The sequence below is a fragment of the Mandrillus leucophaeus genome, unplaced genomic scaffold (assembly GCF_000951045.1).
Source record: "Mandrillus leucophaeus isolate KB7577 unplaced genomic scaffold, Mleu.le_1.0 Scaffold79, whole genome shotgun sequence".
In the NCBI taxonomy this organism is placed as follows: domain Eukaryota; kingdom Metazoa; phylum Chordata; class Mammalia; order Primates; family Cercopithecidae; genus Mandrillus; species Mandrillus leucophaeus.
In genome coordinates, this window is record NW_012108585.1 from 819,787 (window position 1) to 845,589 (window position 25,803).

At 37.5% G+C, this 25,803-nt stretch overlaps 1 protein-coding gene across 1 annotated transcript in view; it reads left to right on the forward strand.

The window, feature by feature from the left end:
* Window positions 1-25,803, forward strand: part of LOC105529876 (serine/threonine-protein kinase WNK1) — a 163,518-nt gene that overhangs the window by 36,078 nt on the left and 101,637 nt on the right. Inside the window, exon 2 of the mRNA XM_011967139.1 lies at window positions 25,167-25,339. Coding sequence (XP_011822529.1) covers window positions 25,167-25,339 — 173 coding nt within the window. The remainder of the gene's footprint in view (window positions 1-25,166; window positions 25,340-25,803) is intronic.

Sequence of the window (25,803 nt, forward strand, 5' to 3'; positions counted from 1 at the left end):
ACCCACGAGGCAGAGGTTGCAGTGAGCCGAGATCGTGCCTCTGCACTCCAGTCTGGGTGACAGAGCAAGACTCCGTCTCGGGGAAGGGGTGGGGGGAAGAAAGAGAGCAGTGTTAAACACTGTACATCTATTTGGTGCCAGTAATGTTAATAGTTTAGACTGTAACCTTTGCTTGTAACAGTTTTTGTGGGAAAGTTTATTAGTTGGTTCTCAAATATGAAGGCCACATGCTTCCTTCAATTAAGGCATAATAATGAAAGAATATACTGAGGCTACATTACATCTTTGTTGGTGAAATCAGGAGTAGAGGAAAGGGTAGAAACTAGAACAGATATAGATTGGGAAGTGGAGAGGTAAGATTCTTAGCCCCTAATTTTGAGAGAAAGTAGTCTTTTGTTGATGGCACCAAACAGGGCTCCTGATTTATGATAAAGAATCATAAATTTGATAAAAGTTACAGTCTGAAGTACAAAACCCCAGTGTTTTTCCATTCTAGTTCTTCTGTGAGAAGCTTAACAGTGTACTATGTATAGGTAGATAAGAATAAAGTAAAAGACATAGAATTATTTGCTGTTAAAAATGAAAGAATAATTTTTACCTAGTATAGTATAGTACTATACTAATAAATGTTACACCCTGCTAGTCATAAAATTTAGATTTTGTCCCCAGTTCTACCTGTATTATTAGTCCTTTGTTCTCTGTTCGGTGTCCTAGTAGAAACTGTGTGGTTATACTTCTTTTTTTTTTTTTTGAGACAGAGTCTCACTCTGTCACTCAGACTGGAATGCAGTGGTTCAGTACTCACTGCAGCCTCGAACTCCTGGGCTCAGGCAGTCCTCCCACTGAGTAGCTGGGACTACAGGTGTATGCCACCAAACGCCAGGCCAAGTTTTTAAAAAAATTCTAGGATGGGTGCAGTGGCTCACACTTGTCATCCCAGCACTTTGGGAGGCCGAGGTGGGCGGACCATGAGGTCAGGAGTTCGAGACCAGCCTGGCCAACATGGTGAAACACTGTATCTACTAAAAATACAAAAATTAGCTGGGCGTAGTGGTGTGTGCCTGTCATCACAGCTACTCGGGAGACGGAGGCAGGAGAATCGCTTGAAGCCGGGAGGCGGAGGTTGTGGTGAATCCAGATCGCGCCATTGCACTCCAGCCCGGGTGACAGAACAAGACTCTGTCTCAAAAATCAAAAGCACAAAAAAACAACAATAGTGTTTCTAGAGATAGGGTCTCACTGCGTTGCCCAGGCTGGTCTTGAACTCCTGGCTTAACTTAGCTAAGTCTTTTTCAGTCAACCAGCATTTTTTAGCCTCAACTCCTCTTCCCACTGTACACACATACACTAGTGTAGTTATTCAGGGAACATGTATTGAGGATGTATACTCTGATTTTAGATGCTGCAAGGATCCAGAGGCTATTCTCTGCCTTTGAGTTGCAAGTAATCTTTGTTAAAATGGAGTGAGAAAAATCCTGTAATAGAAATATTTTCTGTGATATTTCTGCCTTGATAAAGCATCTTCTGAAAGCACAGAGTTTTCAGGATGTTTTTATAATTTTTCATAGTAAGGCAGTGTCAGATTGATTCAGTTATGTCATCAAATGTCTCTCTGCCATTCTCAGCATGTGTTTCAGGCGAATGCCCCTTGTGGCCCTGTTTTCCGCCATCACATGCATCCTGGATAGCATTCAGCAGCAGGAGCAGCAGTTTCGTTTACAATTTACAACGCCTCACATCTTACTGGTCAGAGTTGTGGGTCACATGGCTTTATGTAGATCAAATACTGAACGTGGAACTTCTCTGACTGGGTTAGGCCAATTATGACTTTCTTGACTGAAGATGGGGCTTGCTTTTCCTCTAGTACAAGATAGATACTTAAACCAAATAAAGAATTATGGCTAGCAAGGAGGAGGGGGTTTGGGAATGACCCAGTAGTAGACTGCCAACAGTGTCTGCTACTTAACTCAATCTTGCGAGACGGGGAAGTAAGATACTTAACACAGTCTTGAGGGTTGGGGCTATAGTAGAATAGAAGGAAATGACTTTTTGGAGAAAGTGATTTCTTTTTATCTTTTCATATTTTTATTTTTTATTAATTTTTTTTTGTTTGTTTGTTTTACTTAGAGATGGGGTCTTGCTATGCTGACCAAGGTTGTCTCAAACTCCTGGACTCAAGCCATCCTGTCATCTCGGCCTCCCAAAATGGTGGGATTACAGGCATGAGTCACTGTGCCCAGTCTGGAGAAAGTGATTTGTAAACTAAGTTTTGTGGACAAATGGAGATTATTAGGGAGAAAGACTTTTCCTTATCCTTCTGAGCCCTTGGTTGTCTATGGGTACCATTGCTTGTTTTTATTTTTAAGGATAGTAAATGTACTTAACATTTCCCAAGGAATCTGTCTTGACCTGTGTATGTGTGTGTAAAAGCTGCGTTGTGGACTTTTTGAAAAAGAACATATAATAACCAGTTCAGTTGAATGCAACATGCTCTGAGATTAAGGGCTTATAAGAAAGTGCTAATCACAGTTTTAAAAAGATAATCTTTTGATGTCTCATATCTTAGTGTTACTATGAGTTTATAGCCTGTTATTTTGTTTAGTGGTTACTCTGTCTTGCCTTTCTTTTTTCCTTCCTTCCTTTCCTTTTCTTTCTTTTATTTTGGAAGGGAACTTCAGTACATCTTTTGGTTCTTTCTGCCTGATCTCTCCCTCTTAATTTTAGAAATGAAGATATAGAAGTCCAAAGAGGATTTACTTGATCATTTGACTAGGAAAGCTAGGTTTAATCAGGTCTTCTACAGAAATGAATTATAGCGATAGTGAAAAAATAAGGGAAATGTGCTATGTTTAGATACTAGAGACAATTCTCTAGAATAGAAAATCTTCTAAACCCAAGACAGCTTGATATTTGAAAAAGGGGGTATAAAACCTTTTTTTAAGGGTTGGCAGATCGTAGTAAATATTGTGGATGTCATAGTACCGCAAGGTATAATAATTAACATGCTTAGAATAGAAATCTAGAAATGTCAGTAACAGAATTTCACTGTTTCTCTCGCTCTCTCTCTCACACACACACACACGCACACACACACACAATTATGAACACATAGTAAAGGACTTTCTCATAACTAAGAAAAAGAGATAATTACTAAATGAATAAAGAGGCCTATCTGGAAATTTTCATGTATATGCACAACATTTGAGTGGTAACAGAGTGCTATTACGAATAATGATCATAAAGTGATGTTATAAATTATACCATGTATGTGAAAATTGTTTTTTGTACAGTATGATTCTTAATTTATCTAAAACATAGATCTTTGCTTTTCTTTAATACTAGTCTCTTATAGGTTTCAGCTTATACTTGACCCAAGAGGTTCTTTGAGAGAGCTTCTTTTTTTAAAAAACTACATTTCCTATGACATTTTATATCTAGCCTGCCACCCTAAGGTGGAAATCCATTTTAGTTCATCAGGTATTTATTAATGGTTTCACTTTGTGAAAGATATTTAAGAGGGCAGATAAAATTGTTGTTTATAGCTTACTTAGCACAGTACATTGTGCTTAAAATATATGACATTAATATAAATGATGCCCTTTCTTGATGATTTTTTTTTATCTCTAATCTTAAATTGGGGGAGGATGTTTCTTTTTAACCTTTTTATTTTTATACATATGGTGGTCCAAGAGTCATGTATTAACCCAGGTTTAGAACACATCATAATGTCACTGCCTCCACTTCCCAGGCTCCAATAGGAAATAGCAGTTTTATTCTACCCAGGGCCTGTCAGAGGGGGCACAACAGATGAGGGGAATTGCAGGAGTTCCCAGTATACCAAACTGTTGGTCGGCCTTCCTGCCTTTCTTCCCCACATAGACCTAAATACAGGAACCTTTTAATTATCTTGGTCATACCTAAACATTGCTACTCCCCCACCCTAGCCCTGCAAAAGTGAGAGAGCTTGTCAAGGCAAAGTTTTTTGAAGGAAGAAGCCACATGAAGTGGGAGAGGGAAATAATGTATATTGTAAGCTTAGGAAGTGCAAAGGTCTAAAGGTGAGAGAGAGCTTGGCACAGAACTACAGTAGTATATATATTAGTTCTGATTAATAAATGTTTCAATTTTTGTGGTACTGTTATTCTTTTTTTTTTTTTTTTTTTGAGAGGGAGTCTCACTCTGTTGCCCAGGCTGGAGTGCAGTGGCGTGATCTGGGCTCACTGCAACCTCCGCCTCCTGGCTTCAAGCGATTCTCCCTGCCTCAGCCTCCTGAGTAGCTGGGACTACAGGCACCCACCACCACGCCCGGCTAATTTTTTTGTACTTTTAGTAGATATGGGGTTTCACCATGTTGGCCAGCCTGGTCTGGAACTCCTGACCTCATGATCCGCCCACCTCGGCCTCCCAAAGTTGTGGGATTACAGGTGTGAGCCACCACGCCCAGCCGATACTGTTATTCTTATAATGAAAAAGCTTACATTGAGGAATACATTTACATTGTTTTAAGATTAAAGCCATATAAAAAATTTACAGCAGAACGTGAAAGTTCCTTCTTGACCCTAGCCTCCTTTATTCCTTTGCCTAGAGGCAACTATATATTTGTATGTATTTCCAGTTCTTCATGCTCTTACACAAATACGTACTCACATAAAATATATATATATATATGTTTATATATATATACTCGTAAACATATTCTATGACTTTTTTTTTGCTTTAATTCATAGAATTCTTATCAGATCTGGTGAACTCAGGACAAGAGACACAACTTGGATTTAAATACCTTTAAGCCTCTGTTTTCTTCATGTGTAAAATGAGGGTAATGACATCTATCTTTTAAGGTTATTACAAGGTTTAAATGAGACTACATATGGACACCTTAGTGTGGTAATTAAGTCTGGGTAACCAAGTCACGGTAGCTGCTATTATTAATAAACAAGGCTAACATACTTCTATATGATCCTCCTGTACCTAAGAAATAAACTTGCAGCAATAGAGCACAATCAGCCAGCCATTTAATTTTAGAGAATAACATCTTCATGTGGCCCAGTAAAAATGACTGCTACCAAATAACAGGCTTTTTACGATGAATGAATGAGTCAGACGTTTCCTCTGTAGTTTTTAGAATCATTGAGATACCATAATCTTAGCTGTTTTATGGAAGAACTTTATAAAGTAGAGTTTACTGAAGTTGGGTGACTAGAAAAGCCTGTAAAGTTAAAAAGGAGAAAACCTGTTGGTGCTCCTAATTAATGTACATTAAAACAAGGAGACCGCCTACAAGAGCTAAATAGTAAATTTAGGTAAAAAATAATGATAGTATTTCTTTTTTCAACTGGTAGTAAACATTGGAAATAATTATCCCAAATGAAAAGAGAGGTTGCTAACAGTTTTCAAAAGGATCAGGATAATCGAGATTCATGTTGGGTGACAGTATGGTTTTAGAACTATCTTTCCTATTCTTCCTAAATGAAGTGGGCCATTTCTTCTCACTGTGTATATATTCTTTTCTGGCCCTGAGACAGAACACTGGATTAGAAGCACTATAGGTTTGACTAAATATGGCAGTTTTTTTTTTTTTTTTGAGACAGAGTCTCGCTCTGTCGCCCAGGCTGGAAGGAATGGCCGGATCTCAGCTCACTGCAAGCTCCGCCTCCCGGGTTCACGCCATTCTCCTGCCTCAGCCTCCCGAGTAACTGGGACTACAGGAGCCCAACACCGCGCCCAGCTAGTTGTTTGTATTTTTTAGTAGAGACGGGGTTTCACCGTGTTAGCCAGGATGGTCTTGATCTCCTGACCTCATGATCCGCCCGTCTCGGCCTCCCAAAGTGCTGGGATTACAGGCGTGAGCCACCGCGCCCGGCCGGCAGTTCTTAAATCTATATGATGATGGTTTACATTATTTTATTGTTAACTTACCATTTGCATTTTTATAAACAGCTTTATTGAAATAATTCACATACTATACAATTCACTTGATTAAAATATACAATTCAGTGGTTTTAAAAGTATATTCAGAATTGTACAGCCATCACAGTACTAAATTTTAGAACATTTTAATCACCTCCTCCAAAAAAGAAAACCCCATTTCCCCTCAACTCTTTCAGTTGTGTGGATAACCACTAACCTACTTTGTCTCTAGATTTGCCTATTCTGGACATTTTATATAAGTGGAACCATATAATACGTGGTCTCTTGTGACTGGCTTTTTTCACTTAGTGTAATGTTTTTAATGTTCGTCCATGTTATAGCATGGATCAGCACTTGATTTTTATGGTTGAGTAATATTTGATTGTATGGAGATACCATTGTGTTTATTCATCAGTTGATTGACAATTGTGTTGTTTCCAGTTTTGGGTTATTATGAATAATGCTGCTATAAACGTTCATTTATAAGGTTTTATATTAATATATATTTTAATTTCTCTTGAGCAGATACTAAAGAGTGAAATTGCTGGGTCATAAGGTAATTCTGTTGAACCTTTTAAGGAACTGCCAACCTGGTTTTCAAGGTGGCTGTACCATTTTACATTCTCTCCAGCAGCGAATGAGGGTTCCAATTTCTCTACATCCTCATCTGCACTAATAAGGTTAAGTATAATGTTAGCTGTGGGGTTTTCCTAGATGTCCTTTATCCAACTGAAGATGTTCCTTTTTCCTAGCTGGTTGAATGTTTTTTTAAAAAATGAAAGGATGTTGGACTTTGGTGCTTTTTCTGTGTCTACGGAGATAATCGTATGGACTTTGTGCTCTATGGGATGTACTCTGCTAATTTTTGGATGTTAAACCTTGCATTCCTGGGATAAATTCCATGTGACCATGGGAAATAATCCTTTTTAGTTGTTGCTGGATTTGGTTTGCTTGTATTTTGTTGAGGATTTTTGTGTTTGTATTTATAAGGAGTATTGCTCTTTTAAAATATTTATGTATTCATTTATTAGAGACAGTCTTGCTCTGTCATCTTGGCTGGAGTGCAGAGGCACAGTCACGGCTCACTGTAACCTCAAACTCCTGAGCTCAGGCAGTCTTCCCACCTCGTCTCCCGGGTAGCTAAGACTGTAGGTGTGTATCATCGTGCCTGGCTAATTTTTTTTTTTAATTTCTGTGGAGACAGGGTCTTGGTGTGTTGCCCAAGCTGGTCTTGTTCTAACCTGAAGCAATCCTCCTGCCTTGGCCTCCTGAAGAGCTAGGATTACAGTCATGATCTACCATGCCTGGCCAAGATACTGTTCTTTAGTTTTCTTGTGATGTCTCTATCTGGTGTTGGTGTTAGGTTAATACTGGCCTCATAGAATTCCTCTTATATTTTTTGGAAGAATTTGTGAAGAATTGATGTCAATTATTTAAGTGTTTTATAGAACTCATCAGTGAAGTGATCTGAGCCTGGGCTTTTCATTGTGGAAAGTTTGTTAAATTACTAGTTCAGTCTCCTTTCTTGTTATAGGTCTATTCAGATTTTCTGGTTTTTTTGTTTGTTTGTTTGTTTTCTTGAGTCAGTTTCTGATACGGTTTGGCTCTGTATCCCCACCCAAGTCTCACTTTGAATTGTAATAATCTCCACGTGTCAATGGCAGGTCCAGCTGGAGATAATTGAATCATCGGGGCTGTTTCCTCCATAGTGTTCTCATGATAGTGAATAAGTCTCATGAGATCTGATGGTTTGATAAGGGGAAACTGTTTTGCTTGGTTGGTTCTTATTTTCTGTCTGCTGACATTGATGTAAGATGTGACTTGCTCCTCTTTGCCTTCCGCCGTGATTCTGAGGCCTCCCCAGCCACATGAAACTGTGAGTCCAGTTAAACCCAGTCTTGGATATGTCTATCAGCAGCATGGAAACTGACCAATACAGTTTGTATAGTTCATGTCTTTCTAGGAATTGCTTTCCATTTTATCTAGATCATCTACTCTCTTGCTATACAGTTTCTTGAAGTTTGCCTATTATAATAGGCCATGTAAATGTAATAGCTTTACTGATACTGTTGCTTACTGTTTTCTCTTTGTTCCTTTAAAGAAAAAAAATTTTATGCCTTAGGGTTAATTTAACATTTCTCTTTTTATTCATTGGCTTCATAAGTACCTTCTTTTCTTCTTCTTTTTGAGACAGAGTCACACTTTGTCACCCAGGCTGGAGTGCACTGGTGCAAATCTCAGCTGACTGTAATCTTTGCCTCCCGGGTTCAAGTGACCTTCCCACCGCAGCCTCTCGAGTAGCCTGCCACCATGCCCAGCTAATGTTTGTATGTGTTTGTAGAGACAGGGTTTCACCATGTTGTCCAGGCTGGTCTTGAATTCCTGAGCTCAAGTGATCTGCCCTTCCTGGCTTCCCAAAGTGTTGGGATTACAGGTGTGAGCCACCACTCCTGATCATGTATCTTATTTTTAATATTTTTTAGTGGTTGCTCTTGTGCTTATAATATACATTTTAAATTAATCTACCTTCAAATAATATTCCACCCTTCAAGATTAGTATAAGGACCTTGTAACAGTATATTCTTAATTCCTTTATTCTATCCATTGTGCTACTTGTCATTTATTTTTCTGAAGTATAGGAACCAGAGAAATCATAAGGCAGAGGAGTAGGAAATACATCCTTTCCTGTATTATGCAATAAGGAGCTTGATAATTGGAAAGGGAAAGGGAAATGAATATAAGAGAAATTCAGAAAGAATATAATCAGAATTCTTAATGAAATTTGAAACCTCAGGTGATCCACCCACCTTGGCCTCCCAAAGTGCTGGAATTACAGGTGTGAGCCACTGCACCCATCTGAAATCTCAAATTGAAGTTGAATGATCAATTTGGGATAACTTAAATTTCTTTGTGGCTATAGATAGATCTATTTCAAGAAGTCTCGCTACCTAACCGTTTTTCCTGCCCCTAAAAAACAAAACTGGAAAGTTCTGAGAATCATCCTAGACTTCTCTTCCTCCATTATATCTTCATTTTCCATTTCTAATCAGCCACCTTGTCATCTTGATTCTCCCTCCTCTGTACCAATATATCAACCAAAAATAATCTTCCTAAGCCTAATTACACTTCTGTCTGTTCCACACCAATGCAAGCATGATCAATCTTATGAAGATGCAAATCTGATCACATCTTTTAAAATTTTAAGTGGTACTCTATTCTCCACAGTATAAATTTTAATCTCCTTATTGTTCTCAAGATTTTAGTGTTTATCCAATCTTCTCTCCTACCATCTCTTCTAAAACTATATAAACAATTCCCAGACTTTAAGTTACTATACACATGCTGATTTTCATTTCCACACGCACATTCTTCTTTTTGCATTCCTATTTATTCATTAAAATAAATAAATGTTTCTTTAAGGAATCCTCTCAGAAATTAATTTCTTTTTTGTCTCCTTGTTGTACTTATACGTTCTTCTTATAATGATTGTGTCATTCTTACTGTGATTACTGTGTTCTTTAAGGCTGTACCTTTTATTGTTGGATGGATAGTGTGTTCAATAAAGATTGGCAGAATTTAACTAGAATTTAGTAACATTTTTATGATTACCTTCTATATAAGAGAAACATCAGATTAGTGGTTTTGAATTAGTATTGTAATGTAAAATTTCTTTATACCAATCAATTTAACTTTTATAAAAAGGTAGATTTGGGGGAACGTTAGATTTTTAAATGATCATAATAATACAGCAGCAGTCCTAATGCTAGTATGCAAATTATCGGCATTCAGTTGGTGTCAGTTTCAACTTTGGGTATTCTGCCTATGCCATACTTTTTATTACTGCATCAAATGCAGACACTTTCCACTCTCTGCTTTGTAATATGACCATAATACTCTCACTCTCTTAAAATCACTATCTGGCCAGGCAGCGGTGGCTCATGCCTGTAATCCCAGCACTTTGGGAGGCCAAGGCTGGTGGATCACTTGAGGTCAAGAGTTCGAGACCAGCCTGCCAACACCGTGAAATCCCATCTCTACTAAAAATACAAAAAAATTAGCTGGACATGGTGGCGAGTGCCTGTAATCTCAGCTACTCAGGAGGCTGAGACAGGATAATCGCTTGAACCCAGGAGGTGGAGGTTGCAGTGAGCCGAGATCGCACCACTGTACTCCAGCCTGGGCGACAGAGTGAGAATCTGTCTCAAAAATTCACTATCTAACCTCTATTCTATGTATTTTACATTGTGAAGATGAGTAATATTAATATCTGCCTTCTGTGTTTTAAAATTGTCTAAAAGTGAAAATCAAGTGTGTCTGACTGACATTCTTTAAGGTAACTAGTTATGGATAGAGTTCCTTTTTGTACTTCCTTGTTCTGCTTTCTGATTTTCCTGTCATCTCAAATTGCCTTGGTTTTTTTCTTATTGCATTTTCAAAGTTTTCATTTTCCCATCCAGTATATCGAGTCTTCTTCCTTCCTAGGGAATTCTTCAGGCTTTTCTATCCCGCTAATCTGAACTTACTGCTTTCTGAGTATGCTGCACAACTGTCTTTTTTTTCCCTTTAATTGTGTTCCTATTTTTAATAAATTATTTTAAAATCTATGAATACATATTTAAGTGTCTTGCTAGTAAGAAAATATGCATGTATAATAAACTGTGCCTCTACATATGAAAATGCTTTTCCTTTTTTAAAAAATCTGGTTTTATTTAGGATTCTGTTTATTTCATTTTCCTTCTTGATGCTCCTGGTATTTCTCCCGATCCCCTAGATATTTTTTGGTTTTGGAAACTTCTCTTAAAGGAATGAGCCTCCCCTCTTTAGTTTTGTTTTTACTTTTTCTCTACCATCTATTGTACTGGGTTGTTAAATAGACCCTTGTAAATATGTTTTTCTGTTTTGGCAAGTGTTCTAATTCTTGGATAATTTTCACTCATTCATTTTTCTCTATTCTCTTTTTTTGGGGAGGCGTATATTATTTGTATGTTGGAATTCTGGTAACAACTTCCCCCCCGTCCCCAACTACTTGCCTGACATTTTAGGTTGACATTCTTTTTGCAAACTTTCATTGGATTTTTGTTTTGGTGAGCGTGTCTCTTTTGAGACAGAGTCTTGCTCTGTTGCCCAGGCTGGATTGCAGTGGCGCAATTTCAGCTTACTGCAGCCTCAACCTCCTGGGCTCAAGCAGTCCTCCCACCTCAGCCTCCTGAGTAACTGAGACCACAGGCATGCACCACCATGTCTGTCTAATTTTTTTTTTTTTTTTTGTAGAGATAGGGTTTTACCCTGTTTCCCAGACTGGTCATGAACTCCTGAGCTCAAGCAATTTGGCCGCCTTGGCCTCCCAAAGTGCTGGGATTACAGGCATGAGTCACCGCACATGGCCTGCATGTCTTTCTTTCTGAGAGTTTCTTCTGATTTTCTCGCCCCTAAACATTTTCTCTTCTTGCTTTATATTACAGTATTTTTATGCCTTCTCTAAAGTAAAAGATTTCTTATAAAATTATAAAAGTAGATTGGGCAGGGTGGCTTACACGTTGTAATCTCAGAGTTTTAGGAGACTGAAACAGGAGGATCACTTGAAACCAAGAATTCAGGGTCAACCTGGGCAACATAGTGAGACCCTGGCATTAAAAAAAGTTTTTATTTATTTATTTTTTGAGATAGAATCTCGCTGTCGTCCAGGCTGGAGTGCAGTGGCACAATCTCGGCTTGCTGCAACCTCCGCCTCCCGGGTTCAAATGATTCTCCTGCCTTAGCCTCCCAAGTAGCTGGGATTACAGGCGCATGCCACCACACCTGGCTAATTTTTGTATTTTTAGTAGAGATGGGGTTTCACCATGTTGGCCAGGCTGTTCTCAAACTCCTGACCTCAAGTGATCCACCTGCCTCGGCCTCCCAAAGTGCTGGGATTACATCGCGCTCGGCCTACAAAAATTTTTAAAGAAAATTCATTAGGCATGGTGGTGCACACCCATAGTCCCAGCTACTGGGGAGGCTGAGATGGTAGCATCACTTGAGCCTGAGAGGTTAAGGCTGCAATGGTCTAGGATTGGAGTACTGCACTCCAGTCTGGGCAACAGTAAGACCCTGTCTCAAAAAAAAAAAAAAAAAAAAAATTAAAACTGAATATTTATTTAGACTGAAAGAAGAAATGGCAGCAAATTTTAAAGTTAAAAGAAGTCATATCAAAAAATCACAAAATGCAGAAAAAAACATTAAGTACTGGACACATCCTACTTTTACTTTTCCTTCATTTTTTGGCTGCTTCTTTGATCACCTTTTTATTTGGCAGTGACTTTGTAATACTTTTATACAGAAAATAAAAAGATCATATAGCTTTCCTCTAGCATTCAGGTGTTTTGCTGTATGTGAGTCAATTTTTATTTTAATTGCCTGCTATAATTATTTTTTATTTTGGTAAAATATATAACTTAACCCTTACCATTTTAAAAAGTATATTCTATTTCCTGAATTTTTTGTTTCTCTGAGGCAATTTCCCCTTTTTGATGGGAAGAATGTTTTATCTTTATGAGTTCTCAAGTGTGATGATCTGTGGGCCTGCCGATATTTAAGAATGAGGCTTAGCGTGAGGCAAACTCTGTATTTAGAGTTTGTCTGTATTTAGAGCTCATACTAAGTCTCATTACTTGTTAATGGTCAGACTTCATTATCAGGTGAATGGTCAGGGCACCCCCAGAATGGTAGATGGTAACCGGTTTTGTTCTGGGATGTTAATTTGCACTCTAATGGCCCTACTAGTTGTTTTGATATCTTCAGAGTAGAACCTTAATTTCCTGCCTACCCAAGGGTAAGCATTGGGTGATCATTTTGCTGTGTGCACAGAAGGTAAGAGGCATTGATTAGTCTGTCCTACAGATTCTTCGTTTTTAAAAATCTCATGTCTCATTTCTGCTTTGCTGGATCTCTCATTGTTTTTTGGAGGAAAGGTATTGGTTCCTTTCTCAGGTACCCTCCAACTATATTTTAGGCGGTTACTTCTTGGGCCAGAATTTCACCATTTGTATCTGCTGATGGCTTCTCTCTCATCCTCTTTATTGTTTGCATTTAATATTTTATTTCTGTAACTTTCTTGAGTTACGTTAATGGAATCTCGAGGGAAAGTAGGTAACAGTCAAGTAAGCTGTTTATACTGTCATTCTGAATTGTAAGCCCCTGCAGACTTCTTGAATGATGTTAATGGATGTTGAATCACCTTTCAATATGGAGGGACAAGCCTGTTCCTTGGTGTCATGTGTATTACTCTTTGGTTGTTTGCTTAGCAGTGTTGAAAATTGTGGAGGCAGAGGTGTATGTATAAATTTGGTTCAGGATAGTATCTCACTAGCAGCTCCCAATATAACCTTTCTTTCTTTCTTTGTGTGTGTGTGTGTGTGCAGTGGCGTGATCACACTCATTGCAGCCTCAACCTGGGCTTAAGGGATCCTCCCCCATCAGCCTCCCCACTAGCTGGGACTACAGCCGTGTGCCACCATGCCTGACTTTTTTTTTTTTTTTTTTTTTTTTTAAGAGACAAGGTCTTGCTCTGTTGCCCAGGCTGGTCTCGACCTCCTGGCCTCAAGTGGTCCTCCTGCCTTGGCCTCCCAAAGTACTAGGATTATAGGCGTCAGCCATTGTGCCCAGCAAACCATTCCTATTTTTCCCACTAAAATAATCATAAAATCAGAAATGAATGAAAGCTCCAATCATTCCTACAAATGAAAATTGACAGATATAAAGACAGAACTCTGGGAGTAAGTGGTACTAATGATGAGGCAGATTGAATCAGAGAAATACTATATAAATTTCAATTTGTACAACGTGTATTTACTTTGTTTTTTGAAATGATGACTACCAGGAGGAAAAATCCTTGTCCCCATTGTTTGATCAAAAGTCAGACCTAGAGCCACTGCTAACCAGAAAATTGAGCAGTCATCAATTTCCCCTCACAGTTTTTCTACATATAAGCATATTAGTAAAATTAGGGTGATGGGGAAGAGGACTGTGGAAATGGGAAACTGATAATGTACATGTAGTATAATTGTGCATTATTATCCAAAATATGATACATATACTTCTAGAAATAGTAGATATTTTAGGTTGTATGTGAATGAACGTTTTAAAACCCCAAAATTTCTTTTAATAACAGCAATACTAACTAGTTATGAGGATGCTAAATTAGGTAGTAAGGACCTGTTTTATGATGTTAAAAGTATCAAGTAAATATAGCTGTTTATTAGTTTTGGCAAAACATTATGAAAGTAGTAGACAAATGACAGAAGCTTGAAACATTTCCTCTAGATAAAAGCTTGGTAGAAACTGGCAATAGTACTGCTTTTTACACATACCACAGTTATAAATATGGGAATTTGACATCTACTTGTGTGTCAGACAGTGGAGTCATAAACAGTAGGTTTGGAGGATCTATCCTTGCTCAATATAGAAGTTCTATTATGATTGATAGGGAAATGACTTTGACTTACTGTTGAAGCCCTGATACTAAACAAATCTAATTTCGTTTGAATCTTTTTTCCTCTAGAAGTAAAAAAAGGCAATTAAAAAAAAATCCTTTACTTAATTTTCAGTTTCTTCTTTGAATAGCAAAGTTTGGAAGTGTAGGGGGTTGGAACTGATCTCTTGTCACAGAGTTTAAAGGTTAAGACTGGGGAATTATATTTGTTTCTAAATGAAAATATTATGATTATACGTAAACTGAAACTACAGTGTGAAGATGGGCAGTAAATGAGATACATATTTTTGAAGCAGCAACTGATTTTCTTTTTGTCAGACCCTGCAGCCAGCCTGCGGCCATAAATAAATGTAGTCAGAACTAGTTTCATAAAGTTAGATGGATATGTTCAATAAATAAGAGCCATTCTCCATAGTATTCATATTTTGAACATGATGAACAAGATTTAGCCAAAAAATATGTGCATATTGTTATGACTCAGGGACATCACACAAAAAAAGAAAAAGAATAAAATTGAAAAAATTAATGTGTGTATTCTTTTTCCCCTGGATTGACAAGCAGCTTCTAACAGTATGCTAATTCAAAGGTTAGTTTTATGTATTGTAAACTGTAGTTAGATAAATAATGGTTACTTTGAAAATCCACAGTAAATGCTGCTGATTTGACAAGGAAATGTGTTTGTTTAGTTATACTCTAAGGATGGTCTTCTCTGTTGGGGTAGAAAATTAGTTCATTTTAAAAGATCATAAACAAAATAGCAGGATTGAGCAATATAAATACAGAAATAACATTGATATAAAAATCAAAGTGCAAAACAGTATAGTATGTCATTCATGAATAAGTAATATGTTGTAAAACTATAAAAATGTATAATAGCGTGATAAATGCCATATTCCAGATAGTGGCTCTGGGGATGTGGAGAGAGGAATAGTGGTATTATTTCATAGAAAATAATCTAGAAGAAATATGGCAGTCGGGCACAGTGGCTTACGCCTGTAATCCCAGCACTTTGGGAGGCCGAGGCGGGTGAATCACCTGAGGTCAGGAGTTCGAGACCAGCCTGGCCAACCCAGTGAAACCCTGTCTACTCCCAGCTACTCAGGAGGCTGAGGCAGGAGAATCGCTTGAACCCAGGAAGCAGGTGTTGCAGTGAGCCAAGATTGTGCCACTGCACTCCAGCCTGGGTGACAGAGTGAGACTCCGTCTCAAAAATTAAAAATAATAAAAAAAGAAATATGGCAAAACATTAAGAAGTGACAAGTATCGGAGGGACATATGTAGGTACTTATATATTCCACATTTCTGTGTGTTTGGAAAAGTTTATGTAAATTTTTTTATGTGTAATTACCCCCTGATCTACAGTGACTTTTTAAAAGTAATATGCTAAAACCAATCCATTGAGTGAAATGACAATTGGATTAAATTGTAACAATATTAATGCAGACAACTCTATTTTCTAGTTATACTTATCAGGAGGTCAGTATTATTTGCTTGCTTTGCAAATAAGAAAATGTAAAATTTTTAACTTTTATTTAAGGACTTAAGATGACCAATGGACACTATTTCTCATGTACATCAAGTCCTTCCCAAGTATAAGAAGTAGAACAGTATCTGTATCTCCGAAGTTCTCAGTGTACTTCTCCCTAGTAACATCTCCCTGCCTCCCCTGTCCTGAATTTTACATTTCATTTTCTCGTCTTAAGTGTCAAGGGAAAGGTTCGTCAAAGTCAAGTCATATTCAGCCTTTTTGGTAGTGAAATATACATAACATAAATTTACCATTTTAACCATTTACAGGTAACTTAAAAGTATACAGTTTTGTGGCATTAAGCACATTCACAGTGTTGTGCAATTACTGTCATCCACATCTAGAACCTTTTCAGCATCCCAAACTGAAATTTTTTTTTTTTTTTTTTTGGAGACAGAGTCTTGCTCTGTCGCCTAGGCTGGAGTGCAATGGTGTGATCTCGGCTCACTGGAACCTATGTGTCCCAGGTTCAGGTGATTTTCCTGCCTCACCCTCCCGAGTAGCTGGGATTACAGGCTCCCGCTGCCATGCCCAGCTAATTTTTGTATTTTCAGTGGAGACGGGGATTCACTATGTTGGCCAGGCTGGTCTTGAACTCCTCACCTCAGGTGATCCGCCTGCCTTGGCCTCCCAAAGTACTGGGATTACAGGTGTGAGCCACTGTGCCTGGCCCCAAACCAAAACTCTTAGCTCTTAAAAACTAAGTCCCCATTGTCCCCTTTCCCTGGTGCCTGGTAACCTTTTTTCTACTTTCTGTCTCTATGAATTTGCATATTCTAGATGTACCTCATATAAGTAGCGTCAGACATTATTTATCCTTTTGTGTCTGGCTTATTTTACCTAGCGTAATGTTCTCAAGGTTCATCTGAGTTGTACCATGTGTCAAAATTTCATTCCTTTTTACTATTAAATAATATTCCTTTATATGTATATATTTTGTTTTCTGTTCATTTGTTGCTGGACACTTGGGTCATTTTTACCCTTTGACTATTGTAAAAAATGCTGCTGTTAACATTGGTATTCATGTATCTGTTGGAGTGCCTGCTTTCAGCTTCTCGGGGCATATACTTAGAAGTGAAGTTGCTGAATTATATGGTAATTCTGTGTTCAACTTTTTGGGGAACTATCATGCTCTTTTCCACATTGTCTATGCCATTTTACAATCACAGCAGTGCATGAGGATTTCAGTTTGTGCCCATCCTTACCAACACTTTTTTGTTCCTTACTGGCCCTATTTTTTTGGGGGGGTGGGTAATAGCCATCCTGATTGGTGTGAAGTGGTATCTTACTGCTAGACATGTTTTAAAGGAAAAAAGGACAGTTCTTTAATGTGACTTAAATTGTTAAAATATTGTATGTGTAAGTGGAAAAAATACATACACACTTCTTGTAACTTACGATCTTACACAGCTATAACAGCAAAACGAATTTTCAATTTAAGTGCAAATTAAAACCTACTAAAATTAATGTTTTTGACAGTGTAAACCAAATTGTGGCTGTCTTCCTTTATAAATAACTTAGTCTTATGTGAGACTATCTATTTCAGTTACAAATTATAACTGCAGAAACTTTAACTGGTAAAGGAATTCAGAGCATACAGTTCGGGATGTTTGCTGACTTTAGGACTTGCCAAACTACCTATAGTCAAAATTAATTAACAAAATTAATGATTAATGTTTCAAACTTATAAATTGTCATTTAGTTTATCATTTGGTTGCTAGTATGATTCAAAAAGCAAACTGCCTAATGAAGTCTTGTGGTCACCTACATGAGCCACAATATACATATATTTATTTTTAATTAATTGTCTAAGTTAGAACCCAAAATTCTTTTTCCTGAAATTTAAAGAAAAAAAAAATTAGTTTTGCCACCTCTGATAATATCGATAGCCCAAAATTAAGAAAATGCTAACTTCTCCTGATGACTTCTTCCACAGCCTATTTCAGCCTGTGAAACATATTCAGGAATACATATGGGAGAATAAATCAATGTGAATGGGGTAGCTGCCATAAAAATAACGTTCTTAATTTGTGTAATTATTTTCAGTTTTCAGAGCACACTTACAATATGTTGAATCCTCAAAATAATTCTTAGCTATTCAGGAAAGATGGTGTTTTCATTTTACAAGCAAGGAAACTAAAACTCATGGCAGTTACTTTAGAAATAGGAGTGCAAAAGAAGAAATAAGCATGGCATGTGAAAATAACAAGAGTCCTTATCTGTACTGGGTTGTTTTTGGAAAGTATTGAGAAATAAGCTGGATCCAAGTGACTCTGGAGTTTGGATTTGATGTATTGGAGTATTTTCCAAACTTGCTGGTCATAAGAAGACCCTTCCTTGGAGACTGGGGCCAGGGTCCTAGAATCCTTACTTAACAAGTGCCCCTGAAGATTCTTATACTTAAGCCAAATTGGTTAATTATGCATTTATTATTTTTGAGCAAGGAGCTTGGTGTCATAAAAATAGTGTCTGGGGGAATATCTTTATCTAAAGGGTAGGTTGAAGGGTAAAGAGAGTCATAAGGCAATGTTTATTTTGATATGAGGTAGTTGTGGCTTCTATTAGTTTGCGACCATGGAAATGAGATATGGGGAATCATGGAATGATAGAGATTGCCTGGGAAAACGAAGGAAAATAGGGAATGAGTGATTTGTGGAGAGACTTTATAGGCTTGGACATATATTGAGTCGTTGCTCATAAAATGTCCAGTAGATATTTGGAAATCTAATTTGAATTCCAGAATTGGTAAAACATTACACTTAAGTCAGACCTTGCCAGGCTAAAGATATTGTATATTCTTATGTACATTCTCAATATCATATATTCTCAATATTAAACTCAGTTGCAGGTTGCATTTGTTGTAGAAATTCTGCTTTCAGTTTTTGTTTTTCCTGACTCTTCAAATCTTCTCGCTGAGCTTCTGGGCTAGATCTCCCATAAATTTGAAATAGTTATTCCTTATTCCCCAGGTAAGTATGGAAAAGAGAGACAGAAAGGTTAAGATTGAGCTGATAAGGAGAAGACCCTGGGGGGCGGGGGTGGTAGTACACAGTATTTAAAGTTAACAGGAGCTGGGTGTGGTTGTTAACACCTCTAATCCCAGCACTTTGGGAGGCCAAGGCAGAGAATCACTTGAGGCTGAGAATTCTAGACCAGCCTGGGCAACAGAGTGAGACCCTGTCTCTATTTTTTTTTTTTCCTGAAACTAATGAGTCCTCCCTCTTTTACTTTTATTTCTTTAAGTGAAAGCCACATCAGGCACACTGAAAACCTAACTCTTTGTTTTTATATACTGGTCTTATTTTTTTTCTTGATTTCTTTCCTGAACAAAATGAAACAATTCTTTGAGATGCTTGTCTTTGTGATGTGCACAGCCACTTTTGCTTTCCTGTGGTGGCAGATTCTTGCAGGATGACCCACTAAGTTTCAGTGCTAATAACTCCATTTGAGCTTTTCAGTTCTGTTTTGCTGGTTTCCCCTTTGGCAAACCCTCATTACCCTATTCAAAAAACTTTGGGAACTGTTTCTACCCCATTTACTGCAGAGTAACATTTGTCTCTGAAGTGTAAGATTTCCTTCCAATAAGTGAGCAATAATTTTTCTGTTTTTGTTCTCATTCACAGTCATCTTTCCTTTTTCTCCCTTTCTCAGCCTTCTTGCTTTCTTCAGGAAGATCTCCTGCAAGACCTCACCTATAGTAGTCTGAGTTTAACCCTGTTAATTAGCTGCTTTCACATTCAAATCAATTTAATCTACTTTAATAGAAAACTTTTCAAATGTATGTGAATGACTAGGTATTGTTCGAAGTTTTGCTATGCAATAGATACTGTAAGTCACTTAGTGAAAATAGTTTGCCTTTTTTTTTCTTTTTACTTTTAGTGATGGGGTTTTGCTATGTTGTAGGCTGGTCTCAAGCTCCTGGCCTCAAGCAGTTCTTCTGCCCCAGCCTCCCAAAGTACTGCGATTATAGATGTGAGCCACCATGCCCAGACCTAGTTTGCCATTTTCTGTTTTATTTATTTATTAATATATTTTTATTTATTGCCCTTTTCGACATGTTCTAAGCCATTTTCTAATAGAACTAAATGTGGTTTTTTTTTTCCTTTTGTGGTTCAGCTATTATATGTATCTGCTACTTTTAGCATTAACCTAAAGCTTCCTGTATATGCCAAGTCCCAGGTATTCTGGAATTCCATGTAGCTCTTGTGCCCTCCAAAGAAGGGTGGAGAGAACCTCTTAGACCCCAACTTCTGGATATTCTTGGCCCAGATTTGGGGATTAAGTGAAGGGTACCTAATGAATAGAACCTATACATTCATATACATCTGGCTTGAGAAAACTCCCCTATCTCTCTCTTTGTCTTTTTTTTTTTTTTTTTTTTTTATTTTTTTTTTTTTGAGATGGAGTGCCGCTCTTGTTGCCCATGTTGGAGTGCAATGGTGAGATCTTGACTCACTGGATTCACTGCAATCGCTGCTTCTCAGGTTCAAGTGATTCTCTGGCCTCAGCCTCCCGAGTGTCTGGGATTACAGGCGCTTGCCACCACGCCCGGCTAATTTTTGTGGTTTTAATAGAGATGGGGTTTCACCATCTTGGCCAGTCTGGTCTTGAACTCCTGACCTCAGGTGATCTGCCCACCTCGGCCTCTCAAAGTGCTGGGATTACAGGCGTGAGCCACCACACCTGGTCTCCTCTCTCTCTTATAAGTAGACTTTTCTCCTTGCTCCTTTGAAACAGAAACTTTTTGTAAATAAATAAAGTATATAAAGGTGAGCCATATTGGGAAGAAGGGGCTAATAGAGAAGTTAGAACAACCAGGTAACCAGATTTTTTTTTCCTATTCTTTTGGGGAAAAAAAAAAATTTTTTTTTTTTTGGTCTTTCTGAAACTGGTACTATTTCAGAATGATAGGTAAAAGTCTCCATGGAGAAGCAGGGGATGTGATGCCATGTTTACTTGCCCCTACCCCCATAATTATCTTATCTTTTCACCTATTGAGGAAAGTTGGGCTCACATAGACTCTCTTCTTCATGGGATAGACCCTGAGTTTCATGTCTAAGAGTACCAAACTGGAAGTCATAAAGAAATCTGCAGTAGGAATTTAATCTGTAGATTTGGCCACATAAAGTGCAGGTGTACTTTTTATGTTACACTTCAAAACACCTTGAAAGCCATGTTAGTCTTTTTGCTGTCTTTAACAGTTAAGAAATTTTGCATGAGAATTACCTATTTTGTTTCTAGTAGTAGTTTTTCCAACCTTTCCCAGGCCTTCAATCTCTAATTCTGAAGTTTTTAAGAAGTTAGTTACCTACAGTTAATACTTCTGCCATCTTTGAATTGCTGTTATACCATATAGGCCTATGAGAGAGAGTTGCCAGACTTAAATAATTATTTATATGCTTAATTTCTTTCAACATACAGAATAATTGTTTAAAAATTTTTTTTCTCTGTAAACTGTAACTGAAACACATGCTGCACTGGAAAGCAGTGTTTCAAACTGCTGTACCCTCTGCCTGAAGACAAGTTTTTATTTCTTTATCCTAATACCCAACAGCAATTAGTATCACCTTAAAAGATGAAATAGAGGCCGGGCACGGTGGCTCACGTTTGTAATCCCCGTACTTGGGGTGGCAGAGGCCAGCGGATCACAAGGTCAGGAGTCCGAGACCAGCCTGACCAACTTGGCGAAACCCCGTCTCTAAAAATACAAAAATTAGCCAGGTGTGGTAGCACACGCCTGTAATCCCAGCTACTCAGGAGGCTGAGGCAGAATTGCTTGAACCCGGGAGGCAGAGGTTGCAGTGAGCCGAGATTGCGTCACCGCACTCCAGCCTGTGCAACAGAGCAAGACTCTGTCTCAAAAAAAAAAAAAAAAAAAAAAAGATGAAATAGATGCTCATGTCTTTGCTAAGTCAGTGTGGTGCCGAAAATGATAAGGAGGGAGTATTCCAATAGTGACCTAAAATATTTTAATCAAGAATTCCAGACACTTTTCTCCACCCATATTTTGATACGTGGATTTAACATATGCTGTCTTAATTTAGTAGTAAAATTTTGAGTATTGCACGTATATAATACTAGAGAAATGTAAATGTTAATAAGACTTGAGGACCAGATAATTTTGGGGATACAGTTGTTAGTTGTAAAGTAAAAATTTCAAGTTTAATGATTGAAAACCAGTCTCACTGCTTCATTAGCACAACTGGTTTGGAAGGTTCGCTTCTGGGCGAATAAAGTGAACAGTAGCAAAGGATGGGATTGCTACTTTAAAAATACTAAAATATGAGGATAAAGAGAGATGTCTGTCAGAGGATGTTTAAAATGAAATAACTGCTTAAAAGCAAGGGACTGAAGATGTGCAAATGGTTATGAGGTCATTGTATTAAACAGTAGCATTGTGCTTCTCAAGAAGAAATTAGCAGATAATCTGCTGAGCACTATAATTTGGGTAGTACTGAGATGAACAGTTGTTTTAGTTGTTGCCTGACCCACACCCCACCCCCAGTAGTCTGGAACTGTGCATATTATGAAGAGGTCATGTGACGCTGGTCCTTGGTTTTGCTCATTTATCCTGTCAAAACAACTTAATGTAGATGGAAAGAAATGAACAAAATGAATAGAATGGGTTAGCTGCATCAGCTTTAGTTTATATTGAAGGTAATGAATGCTGCAATTGGGATAGTATAGTATATTAAGGCCCCAGGAATATCCAGCTCCATAATGATGAAGAGAAGTTTCTAAAAAGCAACAGTGGCTAATCCATTCTAAGTCTCACTTGACGTTTTAATGCTACTTTTTGATACAGTATTTTAAAATTTTATCATTGTATTCATGATAATTTGATTGACAGTTGGTAATATTTAAACAATACATGGTTCCTCTTATTTTACCTTCAGCTGTAATTTAGTATAAAGTTCCTATTTCTTTTCAATAATTATTATATAATAACAAACATGAATCTTCTGAGAAGAAAATTATTTTAGAAGTTTTGCAAAATATTTAGGGTTTGTTGTCAGTGAAACATGAGCTTTGAAGCAAACCTTCATTTGTCTCTTAGTTCTGCTTTTCCTGTGAATTTGAGGGAGATAATAAAATTTTCTGAGTCAGTTCATCTCACAACATTTTTCTGAGAATTAAATGAAGTAAAGCAGCCAGCCAGTAAATAGCAAATACTTGGCAAAAATTATTTTTAAAACCCCAGATGTTCCTTCTGATGTGTGTCTTATGTTAGTTTTGATCTACTTTATTATTGTCTTAAAGTCTTTTGGGTGCTAAAATAATGTACTTCTATAAGATATTTTATGAAATGTTCCTAGATTTAAAAAAAAAAAAATTTAGTTACAGAGGGAACACGTAGACGAATTATTGAAAGAAGCCCCAAATTGTGTGTTTAGGTCCCCCCATTTCCTGCTTTGCTGATGACAATCTGGTGTCCTGTCTTTCTAACTTCAAACAGTAAGCAGGGGTTCCCAGATCTCTTAACATAAATAATACTTTTCAGAAAGGATAGAAACACTTAGATCTAGAAAGTAGCCTGTATTTATAGTATAGATGTCTTCTGGGCAAATTAGAGATAGAATAATGTAAATATTTCTATGGAATTTTTAGATTGCCATTCAGTGTATTCTCAAGGAAAATTAAATACGGATTTTTGATGGCAAAGAAGTCCCCCCTGTTTTTTTCCCTCTGTACCTTGCTATAAATAAGTAGTTGGTAGCTTTTTTACAATAAACTTTTACAAACCATTTTTAAAAATCAAAAGCTGTTTGCGAGTTGATCATTCTGCATAGGTTGTATTGGACTTAACTGAGATTCAGAGACCCAATTTCAATTATCATTTTTCTTTTAAGTCACAGGAATTTTTTATCCTTGGGGAAATGCTAACTGCTTATTAAGGGGACACACACACACACACACACACACACACACACACACACACACACTTTTAAAGGGGTATCGCAGGGGAAAAGACATTTATGGAATTCATTCAACAAATGGCTGTTGAACAAGTCACTATGCTAGGTTGTCAGGTGCTAAAGATAGAACCCCAAAAAGGTATTTTGTCACTGCCTTTTCATGACAAAATAAAGCCTCTGAGGGCTTATTCTGTGGGGATAAGAGTCAATATAATGTTGCCTTTATTAAGTGTTTTTTAAGAGGCATGTATGTAGTATCCATTGGTTTTGATGCTGCTGGGCAGAGTAGAAATAGGAGTAGTAACTTGGTTTCCTTTTATTACATTCTTCATTGGGTACTTTTGGTGACAGAGTGAGAACCTTAAAGTTCAATTAATAATTGATGTAATAACTGAAGAGAAAAATTAATGAACAAGAAGGTAGATCAGAAAACATTGCCCAGAAAGTAGCATAGAGAAGGAAATGGAAAATGAGAGATAAATTAAAGGATAAAATAAGGTTATATACACACACACATTTAAAAATTGTTTAAAAAGAAGAGTTGGGAGGGGAAAAAAAGAGAATGAGAGGAGACAGTGTTTAGAGAGAGAATAACTGAGAATTTTCCTGACTTAAATACTTGAGTATTTAAGTTATTGCTTTTTAAAAAAAAAAAAAAAAAAGGCTTCGTGCAGTGGCTCACACCTGTAATCCCAGGCTTTGGGATGCCAAAGTTGGAGGATCACCAGAAGTTCAAGACCAGCCAGTGCATCATAGCAAGACCTCATCTCTACAAAAAATTTAAAAATTAGCCAGGCAAGGTGGCACATGCCTGTAGTCCTAGCTACTTTGGAGGCTGAGGTGGGAGGATCCCTTGAGCCCAGGATCTGAGGCTTCAGTGAGCTATGATAGCACCACTGCATTCCAGCCTTCGTCACAGAGTGAGCTCCTGTCTTTCAAACAAACAAAAATAAAAACAATGTTTTGGTTAAAGATAGATTGATTTTAATCAAGGCAAAGATTGAACTGGAATTTATATTTAGGTCTTTCTGCTTCTAAAGCCTATGTTCATTTCCTGACATTAAATTGCATGTCTAGCAATTGATGACTTATTTTGGATGTGGAAAGTTAACTGCACCTTACAAAAGTGAGACTGTATCTGAGTTATACATTAACAGTAAAGATACTGAAATGATCTCAAGCATGAATTTATATAATCCAAATCTATCATTTATAACTTCAGCATTTGCATGTTCTAAACACCATCGATCATGATTTAGTAATGTTTAGTATCTAAGATTAACTGTCTTGATTTGGTGTTTTATCATTTTAAACCACATTCTGTTTTGGTTTTTCATTTTAGGATCGAAAATTAACAAAGTCTGAGAGGCAGAGATTTAAAGAAGAAGCTGAAATGTTAAAGGGTCTTCAGCATCCCAATATTGTTAGATTTTATGATTCCTGGGAATCCACAGTAAAAGGAAAGAAGTGCATTGTTTTGGTGACTGAACTTATGACGTCTGGAACACTTAAAACGTAAGTTCATCAATATTACAAAAGCTGACCAAGAAGTATGAGAGAGTTTGATTTCTTAAATTTCAGGTCTCCCAGTTTTACTTTTGTTGTCCAGCCTACTAAGAAGGGAACAATCCTTCCAACTGTTGCTGTATTAGCGCATATTTCCTTGCCCACAAAGTCCTCTGGTATATAAAGTGATTTGATAATTATTTCTTGGTAAGTATTGAAATGAGAAGTTATGGCCGAGTGTGGTGGCTCACGCCTGTAATCCCAGCACTTTGGGAGGCCAAGGCAGGCAGATCACCTGAGGTCAGGAGTTCGAGACCAGCCTGGCAAACATGGTGAAACCCCATCTCTACTAAAAATACAAATAGCTGGGCATGGTGGCGTGCACCTGTAATCCCAGCTACTCAGGAGGCTGAGGCAGGAGAATCGCTTGAACCCAGGAGGCAGAAGTTGCAGTGAACCGAGATCACCCCACT